The 20402-nt window shown below is 39.8% G+C and overlaps 1 protein-coding gene across 1 annotated transcript in view; it reads left to right on the top strand.

Moving 5' to 3' along the window:
• The window catches only part of ADAM17 (ADAM metallopeptidase domain 17), a 34585-nt gene that overhangs the window by 2461 nt on the left and 11722 nt on the right, over positions 1-20402 (top strand). Inside the window, exons 2-10 of the mRNA XM_021525424.2 lie at positions 9826-9958; positions 11458-11591; positions 12500-12588; positions 14543-14711; positions 15257-15387; positions 17073-17162; positions 18246-18359; positions 18879-19023; positions 19546-19634. Coding sequence (XP_021381099.2) covers positions 9826-9958; positions 11458-11591; positions 12500-12588; positions 14543-14711; positions 15257-15387; positions 17073-17162; positions 18246-18359; positions 18879-19023; positions 19546-19634 — 1094 coding nt within the window. The remainder of the gene's footprint in view (positions 1-9825; positions 9959-11457; positions 11592-12499; positions 12589-14542; positions 14712-15256; positions 15388-17072; positions 17163-18245; positions 18360-18878; positions 19024-19545; positions 19635-20402) is intronic.

Genomic DNA, 20402 nt, shown 5'->3' with positions numbered 1-20402 from the left:
TGGTCTGTTCAGACCTCATGCACTACACCAGTGGCTCTTTAGTCTCATACCACAGTTAGGAGTTGACCAGTTCTATTTTTGCAGTGTTTTGTAACTCTTGGAGTAATAAATTCATATCCTGTTGATTTATTGGTCATTTTCTTGAGTTGTTATAAAGCCTCTTTTCCTGATTCTTGAACACAAGTCTTTACATGTACCCTATCATGGCAAAAAGTTACTTTTGGGGAACTTTTTATCTCCTCCGCAGTGAATACCAAGGTCAGTTATTGGCACTGGCCTTCAGCATCCATTCTTGGGACTGTCTTTGCATCTTACTTGTTTTACAAGCCCCTTTGGTTATTTAGCTGTGTGGTTTCTTCTCATAAAATGAAAAATATTTTAAGTATTAGCTTTCTGCCTTTTATAAGCTGCTTTTTAAAAATACCTTTGCCTATTTTATTGTGGTTTTATGTTCATCTTTTGTTGGAGTTCTGTTGTCCTCATCTTACAGCTTGGTTTTCTAAATATCATCTTTTCCTTCTAATAATTTCAGTGTTATCATTTTGAAAGTTTTATTTATTCACAGCTTAATTTTTGGGAACCGAAATCAGATTTCTGCTGAGCACTGTAAGGAAGTTTCATGAATTAACATTTTGTGATTTCTATTGAGAACTTCTCACTTATTACTCTGAGTTCAGTTTTTCAAGGAGGAAAAAAAATTATACAGTGAAAAAAATAATTTGACAAAGAATAGAATAAGTGATAAAATTATGTGGGTCATTTTCCGGCTTTTTTTGGCTGAAGTAATCTTAGGGTGTGGTGCTCCAGGAGTCTGAACTGATCTAAAATGAGACTGCCACAACCTGACCTCAGCTTCCCAATCCCTTCCCCATTCCTGTGAGCACATTCATGGAATGTGAGCTGTCTGGAAGTTAATCTCTTTTTTTTGTTTGGTTTTCCCCCTTTTGTTTTTGTTTTGTTTTGGGGTTTGTTTGGTTTCTTAATCAGTTTTTTGGCTTTTTTAGTGGTTTGGGGTTTTTGTTTGATTGGTTTTGGTTTATTTTCAGTAAAGGATATATTTTCTCTCTGTGAACTCCATTATTGTGGAGCAGCTCACAGTGTGACTGTCCAAGCACCTGCCCCGTTGTTTTTGAGGGGTGGAAAGGGTTGTGTTCCAGGTGAGGGATGAAGGCAGAATGATTTCCAGCTCAGTTTGTCTTTAGGTGTACTCTTTTTAATAATGTTGACATCCGGGATCAATTTCTAGAGAAATGGGGCTCTACTACGCAATACAGTGACTGATACTGTAGTTTGGCCCCAGAAAAATTAATGGCAGCTCTTTCAAGATTTTTCTCTTTGTTGTCATTTATCTCTGAAGATAACCTTTTATATCTATAAAATATTTATTCTGTTTGTCTTGAAGTTCAGACACATCTGAATGGTAACAAAGCTTAATGTACTTGAAAAGAGTAGCAGTGCAGATATCCAGCTCAGGTGCTGAATAGGCGAATAGGTCACTGAATATATCTAAAGATTTGCCAGAATCTGTATTACAATACAGTGGTACAAGTTGTGTGCTGCCACTGTGCAGCATTTGTGCAGGATTGCCCCCAACAGAGTCTGGATGTAAAATGTGTCTTACTCTACTGTTGCGTCTTTCGAATGAGAACTTTTTGTCTCAAGCTAGGTGGGGAACTAAAATAAGATAGTTCATCATTTGCTTTACAGATGATATTCTTTAAATCACTAACTGGAGATCTTTTTCTACCTGCCAAATTTCACTAAGAAAATCTGAGGCAGGTACCCTGATTTTCACCAGTTTTTTCTCTATACCACAGAAATACCACACCGAACTCCGGAACAATTGCATGAGCTAGAGAAATGGTACAAATGGTTCTGTGCAAACCTACCTAATGCACATCAGAAGACTCGGATTTAGAAGTTGTTGAGTGAAAAAAAAACAAATGGTAGTGATGTTGATGAATGAACCAGGGCAACTAAGTGATACAGAGGGCAGCATAAAATGATTTGAAATCAGTTTAGAATTTTTCACACTTGTTGTGACAAAATGTAGGAAGTCCAAAGGCCAGGAACATAACTTGCTGCCAAAGAATTTAGGGATTGGAAGTTTAGCTCAGTGTCAAGAATGTGCAGTGAGATAATTAGTGACGAAAATATTAATGCAAGGTTAAATTTTATCCTGCTGGACTGAAGCTTCTGTTGGAGACTAAGGCAAGACCTAGGTGAGGGTCAAATGATTAATTTCTCTACCATGATCTGCTTTTTTGTTATAGTTTCTTACCCCATTTGGACATCCTTTGAAGCAAGATTACTGTTTTAGATGGAGCTGGTTTTGCAGTTTGTCCCCAAAAGCTGAAGGTTGAGTGTATTTCTCACCATGCATCACATGGTGGAGAATTCAAGGACATGCAGTCCCACAGCATGTGATCCCTGCCCAGGATGTGGTGGGATTATTTCAAAATCATTGCAGGAATTTGTTGATGCAGTGTCTGTATAAACAGCAAATGCTTGGTGTAGACATGTCCCTATTGAATGCAAATTACCAATATTATTTTTATGCTGTGGATTAGCAATCTTTTCCATGAAGTTACTTAATATCAAGGTTTTTAAGTACTTTTCTCAAATTTGTTTTCATTTGTTCAGATGAAGAGGTCAATGTTTCCATTTCCAACTGAAAAAAGTGATCGAAGTGTAATTTCTGCAAAAAGTACTCAAGGTTAACAAAAAGAACAATGTCAATGCTACATTAAAGTCTAATTAATAAGAATTACCTTTAACTATTGCAAGATTTTTGTAATGGGAGCAAAATCCAGTGCTCAAAATGAGTTTGGTTTTCAGTAGTGCCAATTTGTTCTTACCTTTAAGCAGACAAAAAAGTAAAATTGCTGTTTGCATTTAAGATTTGGGGTGGTTTAACTTTTTCCTCAGTAAAACTGACAACTTCACTGCTGCTCTACATTGCTGATAGCAGTGACTCATCTCAGTTTCATGCTTCTGCTGCTCTGGAATTTTTGTGTGCACGTGCAGAAGCCCCAGCATGGATTTCTGCTCTGTGGCTGGAAGGGCCAAGTGTGGAAGCCCAGTCAGCCATACTCTAGTACTGGCACATTAGGTGTAACTGTGTTTTGTAGTCAGCAGAGATTTGTCTTTGCCGTAGAAGTTTATATTTAGTTTCCATTTTAAACAGGTTAGTTCCCCACCCCAGCTTTTTTATAAACTGTAGGAGTCCGAGTTTGCCAGACTGATGATAGCACGAGCTTTGCTGTGAACCCAAGAGCTAGGTTTTTTTAACAAAGAGCAATTTATCCTCCTGTCCTTTTCTGTGATCTTCATGTGTAGCACATGAACTTGCCTGTTTTGGGGATGTCCAGCAACCCTCTCAGTGGTTCTAATGATCTTCCTGATGTCTTCCATTCTTGCAGATACATGTATTGTCCATCTTTGTCACTTGTGGCCTGCATCTCTTCACAATATCCATCCCTGTCTTCCTGTGTTGCCCTAATGTGCATTATTTGTACTTTTTTCCCACCTTGATACTTGCATTTTTAGCCTATGTAGGTGCATGGACTGGGAAGTGGGAAGGCAAGGGGGCTCTGTTATGAAGGGAAGCAGCTACAGCTGTCATCCAGTAGATGCTGATCCATAATTACTGACATGTTGAACAAGAACATGATATCCCTTGGTTTCCTTTTGCACCTTTTCAGGTTGTCACTGAAATAGTAAAATTCTGTGCCTCAGTACCTGTGATGTGCCTCTAATTTTGGAAGCTTGTATGTGAATGAGTCCAAAGTTGTATCCACAAGGAAAAGAAATGCAGTCAGAAGTGAAGGGGTTGGTCTCACAAGTGTCATCTAGACAGTATTAGTGTCTACCTAGAATCAGCTCCACTCAAATTTATTTTGTGACACAGCAGGATTTTGTGATGTGGTATCTTTATACAGTGGTGAGGCTTGTAGTTTTTTGATAGCCAGACAAATGATCTGTTTCCAGAGAACACTGCATGCCATGACTGGGCAGTTCCTCTCTGCAGGTTGTATGAAAGCATGTGATTTGGGGGTGGGTTGTGCTGGGGTTTTTTGAGCATCAGGTCATATGATGCTGTTCTGTTGTAAGATGGGATGGCTGTATTGCCCTCATTTCACTTTAATTATGAGGATGTTAATTCAGTAGAGTTCCTTATTTTTTATAATGCCAATATTTGGCAGGATATTGCTTTTTTTTTTCCTTTGAAAAGTGGTCTATTGTCATTAATAGGACAAACAGTTATTAAATCAAGTAGATCCAACAGTGTAGGTTTTGTTCCTCACTGGTCCTTATTTAAGATGTGATTAGAGAAGGAGATAATTTGCAAGGTTGGAAGTGTGTGAGGTAATGTGTAGGATCATTGTGGGTATTCAGCTGTATTCAAAACCACCAGAAACAGCAGCTTAATTATCTATACAGCTTCTGCTAAACAGAATTTGCACCCTTAAGGAGATATTCCCACTGCCTAGAAACAAATGTTTATTTTACTCTGGGGAAAAACTTTGGAGCAGCATAAAGGTGCTGCTACCTGAAGAAGTTTTTCCTAAGATGAGCTAAAGGGTATTTAGTAAGCTGTTAGTTTTTCCATGATACCCATCACTGGCATGTCTGAATGTGTGATAAGGAGGGAACAGTTGCCCAGTGTAACTGCAGGAGAAGTGCACTGTGGAGTAGCTGTTGGACAATAAAGCAGCAGCATCCCTGCCCTCCCTGCACAAGGGCTGATTAACCCTACCCGGAGGCTTCATCTGCTGCCGAGTGAGTGAGTGCAGGCACCTTGTTTTCTCAGGTGGTTTGACTAGTTTGATGAAGCTGGGATCCAGTTAAAAACATGCCTTCTAACACATTCAGCTGATGTGGCTGACTGTTCTTACTTACAGGTTTATCCAGAAATGTGCTCAGAGTGTAAACTTTTACCTTGTTATGGTTTATTAGAATGCTGATATGTATTTGGTTCTTTCTTTGAACTTGTTTCTCATACAGGTTCTTCTGTTTAATGTTCTTGATGAGCAAAACAGCAACCACTCTTCAGTGGAAACAAGTAAACATGATTTATCTGAACTGTTGAAAGCATGGGCTGTTTTGTGTGGGTTAAGTATTTCAGTTCACTTTTTATTGTGTCTCTGGCAATGCCTCTGTACCAGATATACTGGAGAAATATTAACAGCACGTGCAAGGAGTTGTTACAGACCAGCTTACCCACAATGAACCTTCTCAATGTATCCTCTTCATCAACAGTCTCCTAAAAGCAGCATAAGCTGTTCAGAGAGGGTATCCACAAACATTTGTGCACGACTGCATCACCTCCTGCCCGGCACAGACCATTTGTGTGCCCAGTTGAAATATGAATATATTTGCCTTCTCCATTAGCACTCTCTGGAATGGTGGTGCAGCCAAACCAGCTGTGTTGCAGCCAGTGAGCGGCTGTTACTACAAACACAAGGGCAGCTGTTTTATGTAGGGTGATGGACACCTGCTCTAGCTCTTGTGCTTCAAGCTGGAAAAACTCCAGTCTGTGTTTCCTAGTCTAAATTCTGAGAGTCTGAATTATATTTCAAATTGCTGTGTTTAGTTACTTCAGTTAAAATATTTTAATGTACAAGAAGAGCATACAAAACTAAATAGTAACAATAAAGAATATGGAACCCTTCTACTCAGTCACTTGTCAGCTGAATCAGAAAAATTGTTACTAGTCAACTGCTCATAAGCTTTTGATAGGTATTTGATACCCATTGGAAATCAGCTTGAGATCAGAACCCTGATGTAGTTGATGAGTACTGTATAAAATACAGTCTGGAGTCGCTTCTTCAGTCTTGGAGATGAAACTGATTTAGCAGTCCCACTACAAAATCCTTCCTGAATGTGTTTGCAGTGCCTGTTGTAGGAGTACTCCCTGTAGGCTTGTCATCCCATTCCAGTGCCTTTGACAGAAAAATTATTTCTGCTTTTATTTTTTCCCTTGGGATGATTGGAGAAATAACTGCAATCATTTCTGCATGTCTCACTGATTATCTAGTGGTCTTTTTTAAATCCTAAAAGAAATTTTTTTTTTAAATTTCAGATCCCGAATTTTAGGTAGGAATATTTTCTATCATGGCATAATTTTGAAGAGAGTTCTAGAAAATATTAATTATATGTTCTGGGTTAAAACTTCATGCTTCTAGATAAGCTTAACCTTTCCATAAATGATGCAATGAAAAAGCATGCTTATGAAATGGCTGAATGCCACATTTACTTGTTGGGTTCAAGACAATAGATGGGGCATGAGATCATGGGAATTTACTGTTGTACTTATGAAAGCCAAGATGGTTGGAGAAGGCTGACATTAGTATATGAATTGCTAGCTGAGCACTGAAAGAGAAACTTCTTTTGAAACACACGCAGAGTGGCCTCCAACTCAGGGAGTTAAGCTGTTCTCCTGTGCATTCTTGAGCTCTTTGGTGCTGGTGCAGAGTTTATTAAAAGATACTTTCCTGTTTTAAGTCTGAAGGTCTAGTGCCAGGGAGCTTTTAGCCCAGAAACAAGGTGAAAAAAAAAAGAGGCAAGAGTTGGTGAGTTCAAAGCTAGGGGTAGAGGTGGATCAGTGCTGTGGATTTCTTCTTGAGAACTTTGGGATATTGTCTTTGTCATATGACATTCCTTCCTTGTCTCTCTTACAAACCCAATTTCTGTATGTTCTTAGGAGGTTTCCCTCTGGGAAAGAAGGTACCATGAGGTGAAGGGTGGTGACAGTAAATAAATACTTGCCGTATCAGGATGCAGTTAAGATGTTCCCTAAAATGACAGGAATGCAGAGATCTTGGAGGGAGTGGGAGGGATTGAACTGCAAAAAAATGGTTTGGGAAACCTAAGCTCAGGTCTGTTGAAGCCTGTGGGAAATGACTCTTGGACCATAATGAATATAATAGGGAAGGAATACCAGAAAGATTTTAAAATTTGAATAAAAAGTCAAGTATATGCTTTCTATGGCTCCCATCCACAGACTGTTGTACAGTTGGCTTCTGTACAGTTCTGTGTTTTCTTTAAAATAATGACACTTCATCTTTTATTTTCAATAAGCCATGAACATGGATTCATTTTCACAATATGAACATTTTACAGAAAAAATTTAGTTTGAGTGTATTACCAATCTATTTGTTCCACATCTATCTGATACCATAGTTAGTTAACAGATTATGTCTGGGAGGAATGTGTCTTAAGCCTCTACTTATGTTGTAAGTAAAATTAACAAATTTAGGAAGGGTAAGAGGAAATATGAACAAGTGCACTCTTGTTTCAGGGTTACAGGAACTGGGAGTGCCATGTATTTCATTTGTTACTTCAATAGAATCATCTTACTCATCTTCATGAACTTCTTAGGTCTTGTTCTTACTACCCTTCCTGTGTCTCTGTGAGGCATTTCCAGAAGGGTGTTTGTGTATATTAAGGTGGAATAGGACTTGCCTACCAAATAAAAAAGCCTGATTTTTTTTAGCAGACTTCTTAGTTCTCTTGCCATGAAACTGAGACGTTTTGTCTGGCCATAGTAGCAACTATGTTTTGCTTTTTGGCATGGCTTTCTCTTGGGTCTGGTCTGTACTTCAGAGGCAGAGATGGAAAAGGACAGTAATGTTTTGTAGCTGGGGTTGTGCCTCTCGGGCAGACCTCGTGTGGCAAGACCCTGAACAGCACGGCAGGGGTACCACACCTCTTGTTTCATGCCCCATGTTCCACACGCTTGGTCTGAATCATAAACCAGTGTTGGATATTCTGTGTATCAGCATTCACTTTGAGGGGTCAGCTCTAGCCTGAGTGTAGTGACAGAATCTTGAGTTTGATTAAATTAATTCAGAACTAGGCAGTTTAATGAGGTTTTTTTTCCAGAATTTATTTCCTTGCCTGTTCCTACATCCTTTCTAGGTGGTTCTGGATGAGGGCAGATGCCAGAGAAGCAATTAAATAGAACAGACTTTGTAAAAACCAGCTGTTTGGAGGGGGAAGCTAGGCATTTACTCAGCAACCTAAAGATGAAGGCCCTGCCTGACATGCAACAGTGGGGCATATGTGGGGAAAACCCCCACCACAGAAGGTAGGGTGATAGAGACTTGTCTTTGCATATAACCCGAAACACATGGTAATCATGTGCAGGTGTTCTCGACCTGAGAGTTGTAAACAGAAATCGGGAAATTGCAACTGCTCTGCCCTTCCTGTGTTGCTCAAGGGCCAGAGAGGAGGGGCCAGGGAGGGAGAAGCCTGGGAACTGCTGCTCAGTGGCTTCTGCTGCCCAAGAGAGCAGCTGTGTTGCCCGTGCCTCACTCTGTGAGTGGGTCTGGTGCAGGGCCAGGAAGGCTGTGAGGATCATCTTTGCTTCTGTGCCTTCCTCACTTCAGTGTACACAAGCACACTAGTGGCCATTTACTGCTGGTTAATTCTCCCCATCCACCCACCCCTTGCAAAAGAAAAAACAAGGTGCTTCCTTGCCCTGATCAGTGCATGTGTTCTTAAAGCTTTCCTGGGCTTTGGAAACATGGATTTGGGAATAAATTATGGTACTGAGTGTCAGGTTTAAAAAACCCATATTATTTCAAGAGCTATGAGCATCTAGATTTCAAGTTGGCAATATTGGTTTGTTGCACAATAGCTTGTTAGTGGTGCTGCTTACTTTAAAGTCCAATAAAGCACATGAGGTGGCTTTGCTGAGTGGGGTAAGCTAGTGACCAGGGACTCTGAAGGAATGTTATCTTCCTTAACAGAATATGTCTTTGGTAGCTGTCAGTCTGGTTCAGAAGCATAGCTGGAAATGGAGGGGAAGGAAACAGGACATTTTTAAAAAAAAGAATGCCTGGGTGAGCACCTCTGCACCTCTGTCTCTAGTAAAACACATCTGAATCCTCATTTAGTGCAGTGAAGAGTGAGCACCTCTGGCTGAGAAGGAAAATGACAATGTGGGAATAAGAACCTCTTGTTAAGGCTGTAAATAGCAACTGAATCTGTCAGTGTTGGTGGAAGCTGGGGTGGTTGTTGGCTGTCTTGATGGGTGGTGGGTGCTCCAGAGAAGCAAGAGTGTGGATGGGTGTTTTGATGAAGGAATGCCTTACAAAGTAGCAGGAGGTTTTATCAGCAAGACAGAAGCACTTTTTGCAGCTTGTTAATGGTGGAAACATCTGAAGAATATTGACATGAATTTGTAATGTGTGTACTGCTCCCATAGGAATTCAGGCACTTGGTCTCCTTTCTCTGAATAAGTTTTCGTGTTCTCAGTAGGAAGAGGAGTTTCACATGATGGTAAGGTATTGGGAAATCAGGATATCTCACATGAGTTGCCTTGTTAGTTCTGATTGATTGTGCTATGCAGATAACCTGTTTTCTGTCTACTGTTGGGCAGAAAGGCCCAATACAGTCCAGTCTGCAATTAACTTGGTTTAAATCTCCTAGGTTAAATTATTTTCTTCCTCAGACTCATGTGGGGACCAGCAGGTGAGGAGAGTAATTTACCCCAGAGAAATGGGGATGTTCTCCCTATGTAGTTTCTTGGGGGGAGCCAGGGAGGGCATAAGTTCTGCATTGCTGTGGCACTAAAAATGATGAGTTGGTTGCTTAGAAGTTGTATAAAAATTGAAGCAAACTGTCTCTCTGAGATTGTCTTGTCTCACTCTATGATTTTGAATTACATACACAAAATAGGCCATTACAGAAGTAGTTAAAATTAAAGCAAACTGTGGTATTGCTGTTGAAATGGGAGTCTCTGGTTTGCTCTTTTTTTATGTGTGCATTTGGAAAAAAAGTCTTTTGAAACTAAAACTTTCCTTGTTGGTCTTTCAGACACAGTTGAGTCCATGCTTTCAGACTACGACATCCTTTCTCTGTCTAGCATCCAGCAACACTCACTGAAGAAGAGGGACCTCCAGCCTGAGACACATGTAGAAAGGCTCTTAAGTTTTTCAGCCCTGCAAAGGTAATTAAATCATCAGTGATGAAATAGCATAATATTTTCCTTCAGTTTCTCATGAGTAATGTGCAGTTTCAAACCCAGAAATTGTTGTCTTGTTCTCTGTCATGACTGGCCAGTTCTTCTAGGTTAGTGATCTGCATGGTTATGTGACTTCAGAGAGGCTCAGAGGAAAGGGGAAAGTAAATTCTCTTTTATTTCTCTGATGGCTGACATAACAGTAATTTAGGATTTCTTTTGCTTTATTCTTAGGTTTAGTTTCATGTAGATTACTCCTACTGATTAGGTTGGATCTCACTTATACCTGATCTGGCAATCTTGTCAGTTCTTCTCGACTGTCCTCTGGTTCTTGAAAATCTCAGCCTTCAGTTTGGGAAGTGTGTGTGCTCTGCTGCCCAAGAGATTGACTATATTTAGTTTCATGGAGGTTTAATCCTTTTCCTATTGAGTATGTCCCATTAAATAAAACACTTATTTTCATCTTTTGTTTGTTTGGTTTGGTTTTGTATTTTGGTTTTTGTTATAAGATGGGAAATAAAGCTCAGGTGAAAAGGGGAGGAGAAATAGAAGGAAGCAGGCATGAAGATGGCAGAAATTTTATTCTGAGAGTCAGACAAATGCCTTGCAGGTTATGACTGAAATTCACTGAAAATGAATCTGAAATGGGGAGCAGGGTCAGAATCACTCTTTTTATTAGCAAATGTAGATCGATTTTTGTTTGAATGACATCCTTTGTCCTCTTTTATTCATGTGCCTTCCCCTGTGTCATCTTCAACTGTCATGCAAGTTATGCATAATTTTTGAATTTCTGAATGTTTGAAAGGGCATTTTTTTTTTGAGTTTGGAGGGGCAGTTATGAAAGGTTAATGGGATCAGATGTCTGACTGTCCCTGTTTTGCACTGCCTCATGCACGCTGGCTTTAGGGTGAGGTTGCCGATGATGATTACAGAATAATTGCAGAGGAGCATGCCAAAAATCTTTCACCCAAAGCCCACATAAACCAAGAGCCCATCAGGTTTCTTCCAGAAAAGGTTACCAGCCTACTTCTTGGGATAGTTTTCAGTTTTTGTGACAATATATTGTAAAAAATGTAGGGAGTTCAGATTTCTGTTTATGGTCTTTTGCCTGTATTATGTAAGAAAGTAAGAACTTAAAGATAATTTAATTTCAAATAGATGAAGAAATTTCTTGGTCTGATTTTTTTTTTTTTTTTTTAAATAGTTACCAGTAACTGGTTTTGCTTAACTGCAAATGAAGAAGGCACATCATGAACAAACTGTGACTGTTTTGGATTTAGGGGGTTATTTTTTACACTTTTTTTAAATTAAACATCTGTGACTCTAAAATATTTACAGTTATCAATTACACATTATATGCTTTTGTAGCCTTCTTATCAGAATTATTGCTTTTTTACTTTTTTTTGACCCTCAGTAAAATGGAGATTGAATGTATTTGTTACATGTATACTTTGCTTAAAAATAAATGTAAGTAAATTCTTTTACAGGCACTTTAAATTATACTTAACTGCAACTGCTGAACACTTTTCAGAAAAATTTCAAGCATTAATTGTGGATGGTAAAGGCAAGGAAAAGGAGTATCGTGTTCAATGGCGAGACTTTTTCACCGGACATGTTGTTGGTTAGTATGAAGCAGACTATGGGTCAATGCTGAGAAACTACAACTTTGCTCGGGTCTCTTGGGTAGAGTAAATGGTGTATTTCCCTCATTTTGATCAAATGTGGTTAGGATGAAGAAATAAACGTAATTCTTATCCTCTTGGGTTTTCTGGTTTTATTTGTGTGGTGTGTTTGGGGATTTTTTTTAGGTTTGGTGGGTGATGGGGTGTATTGCATCAGGCTCCTAAGACAGGACTCTTGTGTTGAGTTTGGAAGGACACAAAGGTATAATTTACTTAAGCAGCAGCTTGCAATTTTTTTTTTTTTTTAATGCTGATGGTAGCTTTAATTCCAGCTGGAATGTAGGACTTGAATTGTTCCCTGCCCCAGAACACAAAGCTATGGTAGAGGTGATGCAGTAATACCCAGACTGTTCAATTAAAAGACTTAAAGATAGTTCTCTGTAGATTACTTTTCTGTAAAGAAAGATGCTGTGCTCCACTTCCATGCAGTACTAATGCTTCTGCTAAGTTGTTTTGATTTCTTTGTTGCCTTTGTGATGTGGTGAGACTTTTCCACTGGAATGCAGGCTGATGCTGTGAAATTGCTGTCTGATAGTAATTAGATGCACCTTGCTTTTGTCAGCAGAAATACTGTGTCCCCCATTACTAATCCCCAGAGCCATCTCAACACTTTCTGCAAAATTTTCTGTTAAATCTGAGTCTCACTGACTATGACTATTAGGAAGTTACAACTTGGGGAAAGTGCTGATTAATTTTGTCTTTTTCTTTAAATTGAACAGTACAGAGACTGAGGAAGGTAATTTGTCATGAAGTTTAGAAACAATTAAAAACCCCCAACAAGCGGTATCCGTGCAGGAGCACATGCAAACAGCTGAATTAATTTAATGCTTCCTTATTTATGTTAAAGGAGAGCATAATTCCAAGGTTGTGGCACATATTGGGGATGAAGATTTTACGGTGCGAATCAATACTGATGGAGAAGAATACAATATCGAGGTATGCTTTGCTGTGGAAAACTGTATCCAGACAATCACCTTCTTTTCCTCTGGGTATTCCTCTTCCTTGTTAGTTATGTTGACATTTCTGTAGCTCAAACTAGATTTGATGGTAGTGTTTGTTTTGGGGTGAGGAGAGAGAGAAATAAGAAGCCAATTTGGATTGCAAGTGTTGACTTTTATTAGTGAGCGACATTCTCTGACAGTTGCATGTTTTAAGTACATCAGGGAGAAGGTATATTTTAAACAGGAAGGGGTTTCAGAAACAAATGGATAATGTCAGAAATTGGTGGTGATCATGGCCTTTAACAAACTAGCAGTCTAAACAGAGTCAAAGTCAGTGAAGCTTTTTAAAGCTGGCTTTGTTACATCTTGGAAGTTTTCCCATTTTTAGAGCTGCATTGAAAATTGATATTTTATCTGAAAATTGGTTATTTTTCCCTACTCCCTTGTTTTTCACCATTTTCCTTGCTTGTGTTATTTTGAACTCTTGGTTAAAAAAAATTCAACAAATACATAATTAGAGACTGTAATAATGAGATGTTCATTGCAGTATATTCCCAGACACAAGCAGTATTTGAATGGCTGAATAACAGTAATTATGGCTGAGTGTTATATGGATATTGTAATTGTCTCCAAACCCAAAGATACACAGAATTATGGGTAAACCTGAGAAATATAGTCATGTTAAAGTATAAAAATGTGATCAAAATGCTCAAATCACTGTACTTGAATTTTACATTGAGAACACACTGTATCTGTTTGCTTGTGATGTAAAGCATGTTTGTGTTTGTGCTCCAGAGCAGTTGTAGGTGTGCCTTGTTTCTCCCTGCAGCCAGCCTCCTGTTCCTGGCTGGCTGTGTCTGCAGCTGGGGCAGGCAATGGTGTGCAGCCTCTGGCTTGCCCTGCTGCCTCGCTGGTGCTGTCCCCAGGTCAGCTTTGGCCACTGACAGCCCTGGATGAGATGATTCCCGTGCACAGTCTGTTCCCCAAAGGCAGCATGGACAAAGCTGCTCTGCCATTTCCTGCTTTTGTTTTCAAGGTAGTTGTGTATGGTTTAGACTGGCTGTGGGCTGTTGTGTAAATCACTGTTGCCCTCACACCTTGCCTTAGCGTGTGAAACCTTCAGTTTTCTGCTGCAGACATGTGGCTGCTGACATAGCACAACCTTCATGTTCCAGGACGTTTTTGCTGTGAAATGAAAGCACAGTGTTCTGAATGATGGCTGGCTAAAGTTGGAAGAACCCTGCTTAAGGGCCAGAGGAGACCCAGAGCCAGGTGCACTATGTTGTACATGTAGGCAGTCTGTGCTGCTTGGCTTTGGCCAAAGAACTGACCCTCTCTGTGTCATATTTGGTGGCGTTGCTTTAGCTCTGACATTCAGATAGAAATAGGACCTGTCAGTAAAGTAAAATATTGTGTGCATCTGCTATGGGAATTGGTGTCTTTCCTTGAGATTTCATGGTCTTCTTTGGTTTTGGAGACATTTTCATGCTTGTGACTTGGGTAGCTGTTGAACATCAAAGAGCCCACATTCTGCTGTGTGCTTAAAGGCTCTCCGTTACCTGCCTCCTCCTGTGCTTCTGGTCAGTGCATTTGTTAGCAGTTAAAGATATTCTTCTGGCTCCATGCTCTTGCTGAGGGGAGCAGAGGAACCTGAGAAGCCTCTTCAGCTTGTTCAGATTCTGAGGAGAAGAAAAATTCTCTCCTATGGCCTTATCAGGTAGCTGCCACTACTTTGTTAAGATGCTCTCAGACTTCTGGATTCCCATGTAACACAAGAGAGTTTACTTCCGTTGGCTTTCTTGGGGATGTCATTTTATCAGTAGATTTGTTGGGTGAAGTGCATTTGTGTGTGTAGACAGAAAGCTATGGAGATACAATGGTGCATACATAAAGTTTTTTACTTATCTAGACTTTGGGTTCACTGTGTTCCTAACTTCTTGTGCTGTCAGCCACTGTGGAGATTTGTAGATGATGTGGAAGATGAAAGACTGCTGGTCTACAGATCTGAAGATATCAAAGATTTCTCAAGGTTGCAGTCCCCCAAAGTATGTGGTTATTTAAAGCTGAGTGAAAATGAACTGTTGCCAAAAGGACTGGAAGACAGGAAACAAAATGAAGGTGAGTGTCCATACCTTGAGAGAGCAGCATCTGTGAAACAGATCAGCTCTTTCAATTCACTGTGGGCATGGAGGGGGGAAGCAGTAGTCCTCATGCCTCTTTAAACAACTTTGTACTTCTGTGCACTGTGCAGCAGGACCTCTTTGGCCTCTGTGGTCACTCAAGGAGTCCAGCTTGAGCTATGATGGGGTTTTGAGAGTTTTTGTCCCTCTTTCCTCTGTTCTTTGCTGTATCAGCAAAAGTTGGGGTAATGACTAGGAACAGGAGGAGGAGAGGTGTTACGGCTGTGGTGATGACCATAAAAGCTCTGTAGGTAAATCTGATAAATAATTCAGTGCTATGCATTCTTTTCCTTACTGTAAGTTTGAGGACTGTTAGGAAGACAAAATTTAAAAATAGCTATTAAAAAAAAGCCCGAAACTAAAGTGAAACATCCCCATTGTCCTCCCAGGAGCCCACCCACACTCACATTCAAGTCTTAAATAAGGCCAGTAGATTTAGCAGAGGTAGTAGTATTGAGTGTTTGTTTGAAATCCTTACTTTAGGAAGCACCCATCGGAAGAAAAGATCCATTCCAGAGAACTCCAAAAACACGTGCAAGATGTTGGTAGTGGCAGACCATCGTTTCTTCAAGTACATGGGCCGTGGGGAAGAGAGCACCACTATAAACTACTTGGTAAGTAAATGTACCCTGTTAAAATTTGCTGGAAAACACACTGCTGCAGTAGTTAAAACAACATACAACTTATTCTTTTGTACTTTTGTACACACAGCTTTTACCTGGGAGAGTGCTAAATCATGCTTTAAAAATATTCTATAATGAGGCTAATGTAGTTCAGTAGTCTTCAAATTTCACTCAAAAGCAAATTCCTTCCTGTCATATACTTCTGTTGGCTATGCTGTTTTCTGCCCAGGAGCTTCTCTTTTCTCAGTCAGAGCTCTAGAATCTCCTGGATTTTGAAATCCACTGCAAATGATCTAGCCATCTTTAAAGTTCTAGCATGTTTAATGAGAAGTTAAAGCAACTCATATAGATCTTCTTTTCCAAATTCTTTCAGGATTTTCTGTCCAGAACAATAAATTAGAAGCAGGCCCAGTAAACACCTTGTTTGGTTGTACGCTGGTGGTGTGGATTAACCCCAGCAGGCAGCTCAACCTCAGGCAGCCACTTGCTCTCTCCTCCCAGATGGAATGGGGAGACAATCAGAAGGGTAAAGGTGAGACAACTTTTAGGTTGAGATAGAAACAGTTTAATAGCAAAAGCTGTTCCCAGCAGCAAAGCAAAACAAAGGAATTAATTCACTTCTTCTCATCAGCAGGCAGGTGTTCAGCCATCCTCAGGGAAGCAGGGCTCCATTGTTGTACCAATTACTGAGTGACCCAGCTGAAACACTGGCGTTGTCTATCTGACAGGTTTTTGTGAACTAGAACAAGGCCTACCCACAGCCTTTCAGCAGAAAGGGGGAGTATGGGGGTTTGGGGACTGCAGATTAAACAAAACAGGTTTGGAGGCCTGTTGTTTGTCTAAAATATCTTTCTGAGCTTTACTCTTTGAAATGCTAATTACTCTGTTGCACTTTTGCTGGCTTTTTGACCTTTCTGCCCCCAGAAATGCTTTTACATTCTCCAGGTGAGGGTGCCTCATTTGATGTGTTTGCAGAGGTGCTCTTATCTCAGCGTCTGATAAGTGCTGAGGCTGACCCCTGTTGTGTTTCCTGGGTAGATGGGTAATGTTAACAACACAGTGATTGGAAAACCAAAGCATAAACTATTATTGAGTGGTTCTGAATGTCACTTTCAGCAAGTTTGGTGGTTTATATTTAGTAGAAGGTGTTTTTTTAAGAGAACAGCTTGAAAAGGGAAGTATTGATTGTGAACACTGACAGGAGACTTTCTGGAACCTTGTGCCTGAATCATAATGAGGAAATAATAGGTTTTTGGCTGGGTGAGGGAAGCAAGCCTGGGGGGGTCAGTTAAACTAGTTAAGCACCATGCTGAAACAAAGCAGTAAAAACAGCTCCCTCCTCTGCCCTTCCCCTGAAAGAAATCCGGAAAATTAGTGTTTGAACAAAGTGTTTTCCAAAATGTCTTGTTCTTAATATTATTGCTATTCCACTACACAAACAAAAGTGATAAGTGGAAAAGGTTGTGCTAGTTTTTTATGATGGAAAATTTTCAAGTATATTGGATAATACTGATCCAAAACCAACAGTACTTGGATACAGGGAGTTTGTTTTGTTACCTTACACAAGGTTCAGTTTTAATTCAAGGGACTGTTTCTGGGTAAGTGTGTAGCAGTTTTCTGAATGTCTTTTGCTCCATGAAAGCTCACTTGAGTGACTTGTTTTCTCTTCCACACAGATTGAATTGATAGACAGAGTAGATGACATCTACCGAAACACTTCCTGGGACGATGGAACCTTCAATGGGTACGGCATACAGATAGAGCAGGTATTCACTGCACTCTGCAGAGGGCTTCCAGGTTAAAGGAACATGGTTTTTAAACAGCAGTATTTCTGACTATTTTGTTTGGGTTAGAGCTAAAATAATAAAATCCTACATTATTAACTCCAGCCAGGAACACTCTGAAATAGCATCTTGCCAGTGTTAATGATCTGACACGATGCCCGTTTTCAGTTCCTTGCAGTGTTTGAGATGCAAATCTTTCCATATTTATTCCTGATTTTATATTTATTGAGGGAGAATCTTTCCATATTTATTCCTGATTCAAAAGTGCATTTTTCACCTGAACATGTGCAAATTTTGTTTCATTCAGACATGCTCATGCATTTATTTCAAATACCTGTTGCTAGTGCTTGGCTTACAAAGCCTTAGTAGGCCTGAAACCCAGGTGAAAACAATCTTGCCTGAAGAGCTTTAATGACTCCCTTAGACATAATGCTAGTGTAGAGTCTTATATATGGACACAGGGAGTGTCGTGACTTCAGTTTCTATGATGGTGTCTTGAATTTAGTGCACAGAAATCTGCAAAACAGCATTAAAAACAGGAGGACTCCATCAGCTCAGCATACTGCAAGAGCTGTCTTGGGGGACATGGAGACTAATGGTACAAGCCAGATGCCCCTTTCCTGGGAAAAGATCTGCAGGCATAAAGGAGGAGCATTACTTGGGCAGGGAGGGGGTGGAAAACATGATGAACTAATTCTGGGTTACTGGGAAAGGGGCAGTCCTTTAACATACATACTGGTTAGCTAGAACTCTGAATTTATTTGGTGTTATTTATACTGATTGTATTTGTCTGGGTTTTTTCTAAAAGTAAAAGGCATCTCAGAGCAGAATTTTATATGAAAACTTCTAATGTTATCCTGTGAAAGGGTTATTTACAATGTAGTTATGATTTAGTTGGTGTATTTAACTACCAGGGGCTGGAAAGTTAATATTAGAATCATTCTGAGTCTGAATTTTTCTCCTTCGAGATCTATTGAGGTATTTAAAATTACATTGGAACAACTTCTGTAGCTATAAAATTGACAAAAATTCCTTTTCGTTGTTGTTGCCCTTTTTGACATGTAGATTATCATCCACAATGAGCCAAATCCTGTAAAACCTGGAGAAAGACATTATAATATGGCAAGAAGTTACCCAGATGATAAGAAAGATGCCTGGGATGTGAAAATGCTGCTAGAGGTAGGTTGTAACCCTTGAAAAATCATGCCCCTTAAGAGAATTGCTCATTCATATGGCTGCTCTGTAGTAATGGGTGAAAGTCCTCTGCTCCCTCTGCATGATGTCTAGATGTCACACAAAGTCAAACCAGCTGCTATGCCCTGTAGCCTTTGGTAAAGGGCTCCCTTGCATAATTACAGAGCAGACATTAATTAGTCTTATTAATGTGGTCTGAGTCAGGCAGTCCTGATTTGTCTGGCCCTGAGACTGGCTGCCTTGTGACCTTCATCAAGTTATTGTACTTGGCTTTTCCTGCCTGTGAAAAGGGAAAATGAATAGACAAGTTATGTAAATGAATGTGTACAGTGTACTTGAGCATTAGTTTAATTTCCTGCAGCTCTGCAGGACACTTAAACAGCTGCTGTTTTCTGACTTAACCAGATCTAGGAGGTACTTGTCTGGCACATTAAATAAATGTTATCTATAGACTTCTAACAAGTACTGTCAGCTAACAGGGATTTGACTTTTTTTTTTTTTAAGCAATTTAGCTTTGATATTGCAGAGAAAGCAGCTCACGTGTGCCTTGCTCATCTCTTCACCTATCAAGATTTTGACATGGGAACGCTTGGACTGGCTTACGTTGGCTCTCCCAGACCTAACAGCCATGGTGGCATTTGTCCTAAAGGCAAGGCTTCTTTGTCTTCTCTCCCAGTTGTGGGTTGGAAGCTAGTTTTTGTTATTCATGTTTAATTCTTTCCTCCAACTTTCATGGATATTTGCACAAACTGTAGGAGCTGGATTTTTACATAGAAGGGATGGCGATTTTTTTTTTGTCTGGAGCTGGAAAAAGCAGGAAGGATCAAAGTCACTGAACTATCTGGTGTGAACAGACTGTATAGAAAAAACCCTGTTCTATGGGCTGCTTTGTGTGGGCACATCCTGCAGTGCTTTTGGAATGGCAGATGCTCTTGTCTTGGAAATTTTTGCTGATTTTGCCTTTACTGCAGCACATGAGCTGTTGGAGCTGTGCTTGAAAGATTCCCAGCTCCAAAAACTGGCAAGAGGCAGGGTCTCACTAGTGAGCCTGTGAGAACAATAAAGCTGTAAAGCTGTTAATTTCCCTGGACAAGTACTCCTCTCTTCCCAAAAGTACCCTGAAGCGCAAGAAAAATGGTTCTCAATTTTAATTTATTTCTCACTCTTTCAGCTTATTACAGTCAAATTGCAAAGAAGGATATCTATCTGAACAGTGGCTTGACCAGCACCAAGAACTATGGGAAGACCATCCTCACAAAGGTAGAAGACTGTCCTCCTCATATGTGTGTGCTGGTGATGTGTACCATGGGATTGTGACAAGCTCCTGTGCTCTGTCAGAAAAGAGCTGCTGGCTTTCCATTTGAGTGAGATCTCTACGGACAAGGATATAGATCATGAAACAAAAATCATCTTTTTTGTTGTAGCTGACAAGGGGAGACAGGACTGAATGGAACTGAAAATTGAATTCACTGTGAAACAGGAACAGAAACAGCTAGTGTCTCATAGGAACTGTAGTTTCCTAGATATAAACATGTTTTTGTCTAAAGATGAATTTAAATGTGCTTTGTTTTAACAAAAAATCCCCAACTAACAAAATTCTTAACAAAACAAACCCTCAAACAGAACAAGGCAGACAAAGTAGGAGGCTTAGTTTGAGCCTTTTTATTAAATTCATCCACCTGATTTTTGTGTGTCCTGAGTAATTAGAGCAGAGAACAGTATAGTAGACAGGGCTTATTAGTGCTAATACTAAGCTTAATGTAAGTTGATGCTTGCTGTATTTTTTCATACTTTATGAGATAGTAAATGCACAAAGGCCTAAGTATGAGCTTTGTATCACTTGTAAAGACACCAGAGCAGTGTCTATGTCTTCCTCTATTAAATCTTTGAAGTTGGGCATATTTTGCTTTTGCTGGCTTCTCAGCTGTGCTTTTCTGTAGCATGATTATAATAGGAATTTATAATTGATGTGTGGGCTAAAACTTGGCACAGAAGCTGTCAAGAAGATAGGGGAAAAAAGACAGTAAA

The sequence above is a fragment of the Lonchura striata genome, chromosome 3, assembly GCF_046129695.1.
Source record: "Lonchura striata isolate bLonStr1 chromosome 3, bLonStr1.mat, whole genome shotgun sequence".
NCBI classification, from domain to species: Eukaryota; Metazoa; Chordata; class Aves; order Passeriformes; family Estrildidae; genus Lonchura; species Lonchura striata.
This window is presented reverse-complemented; position numbering and strand designations above follow the sequence as displayed.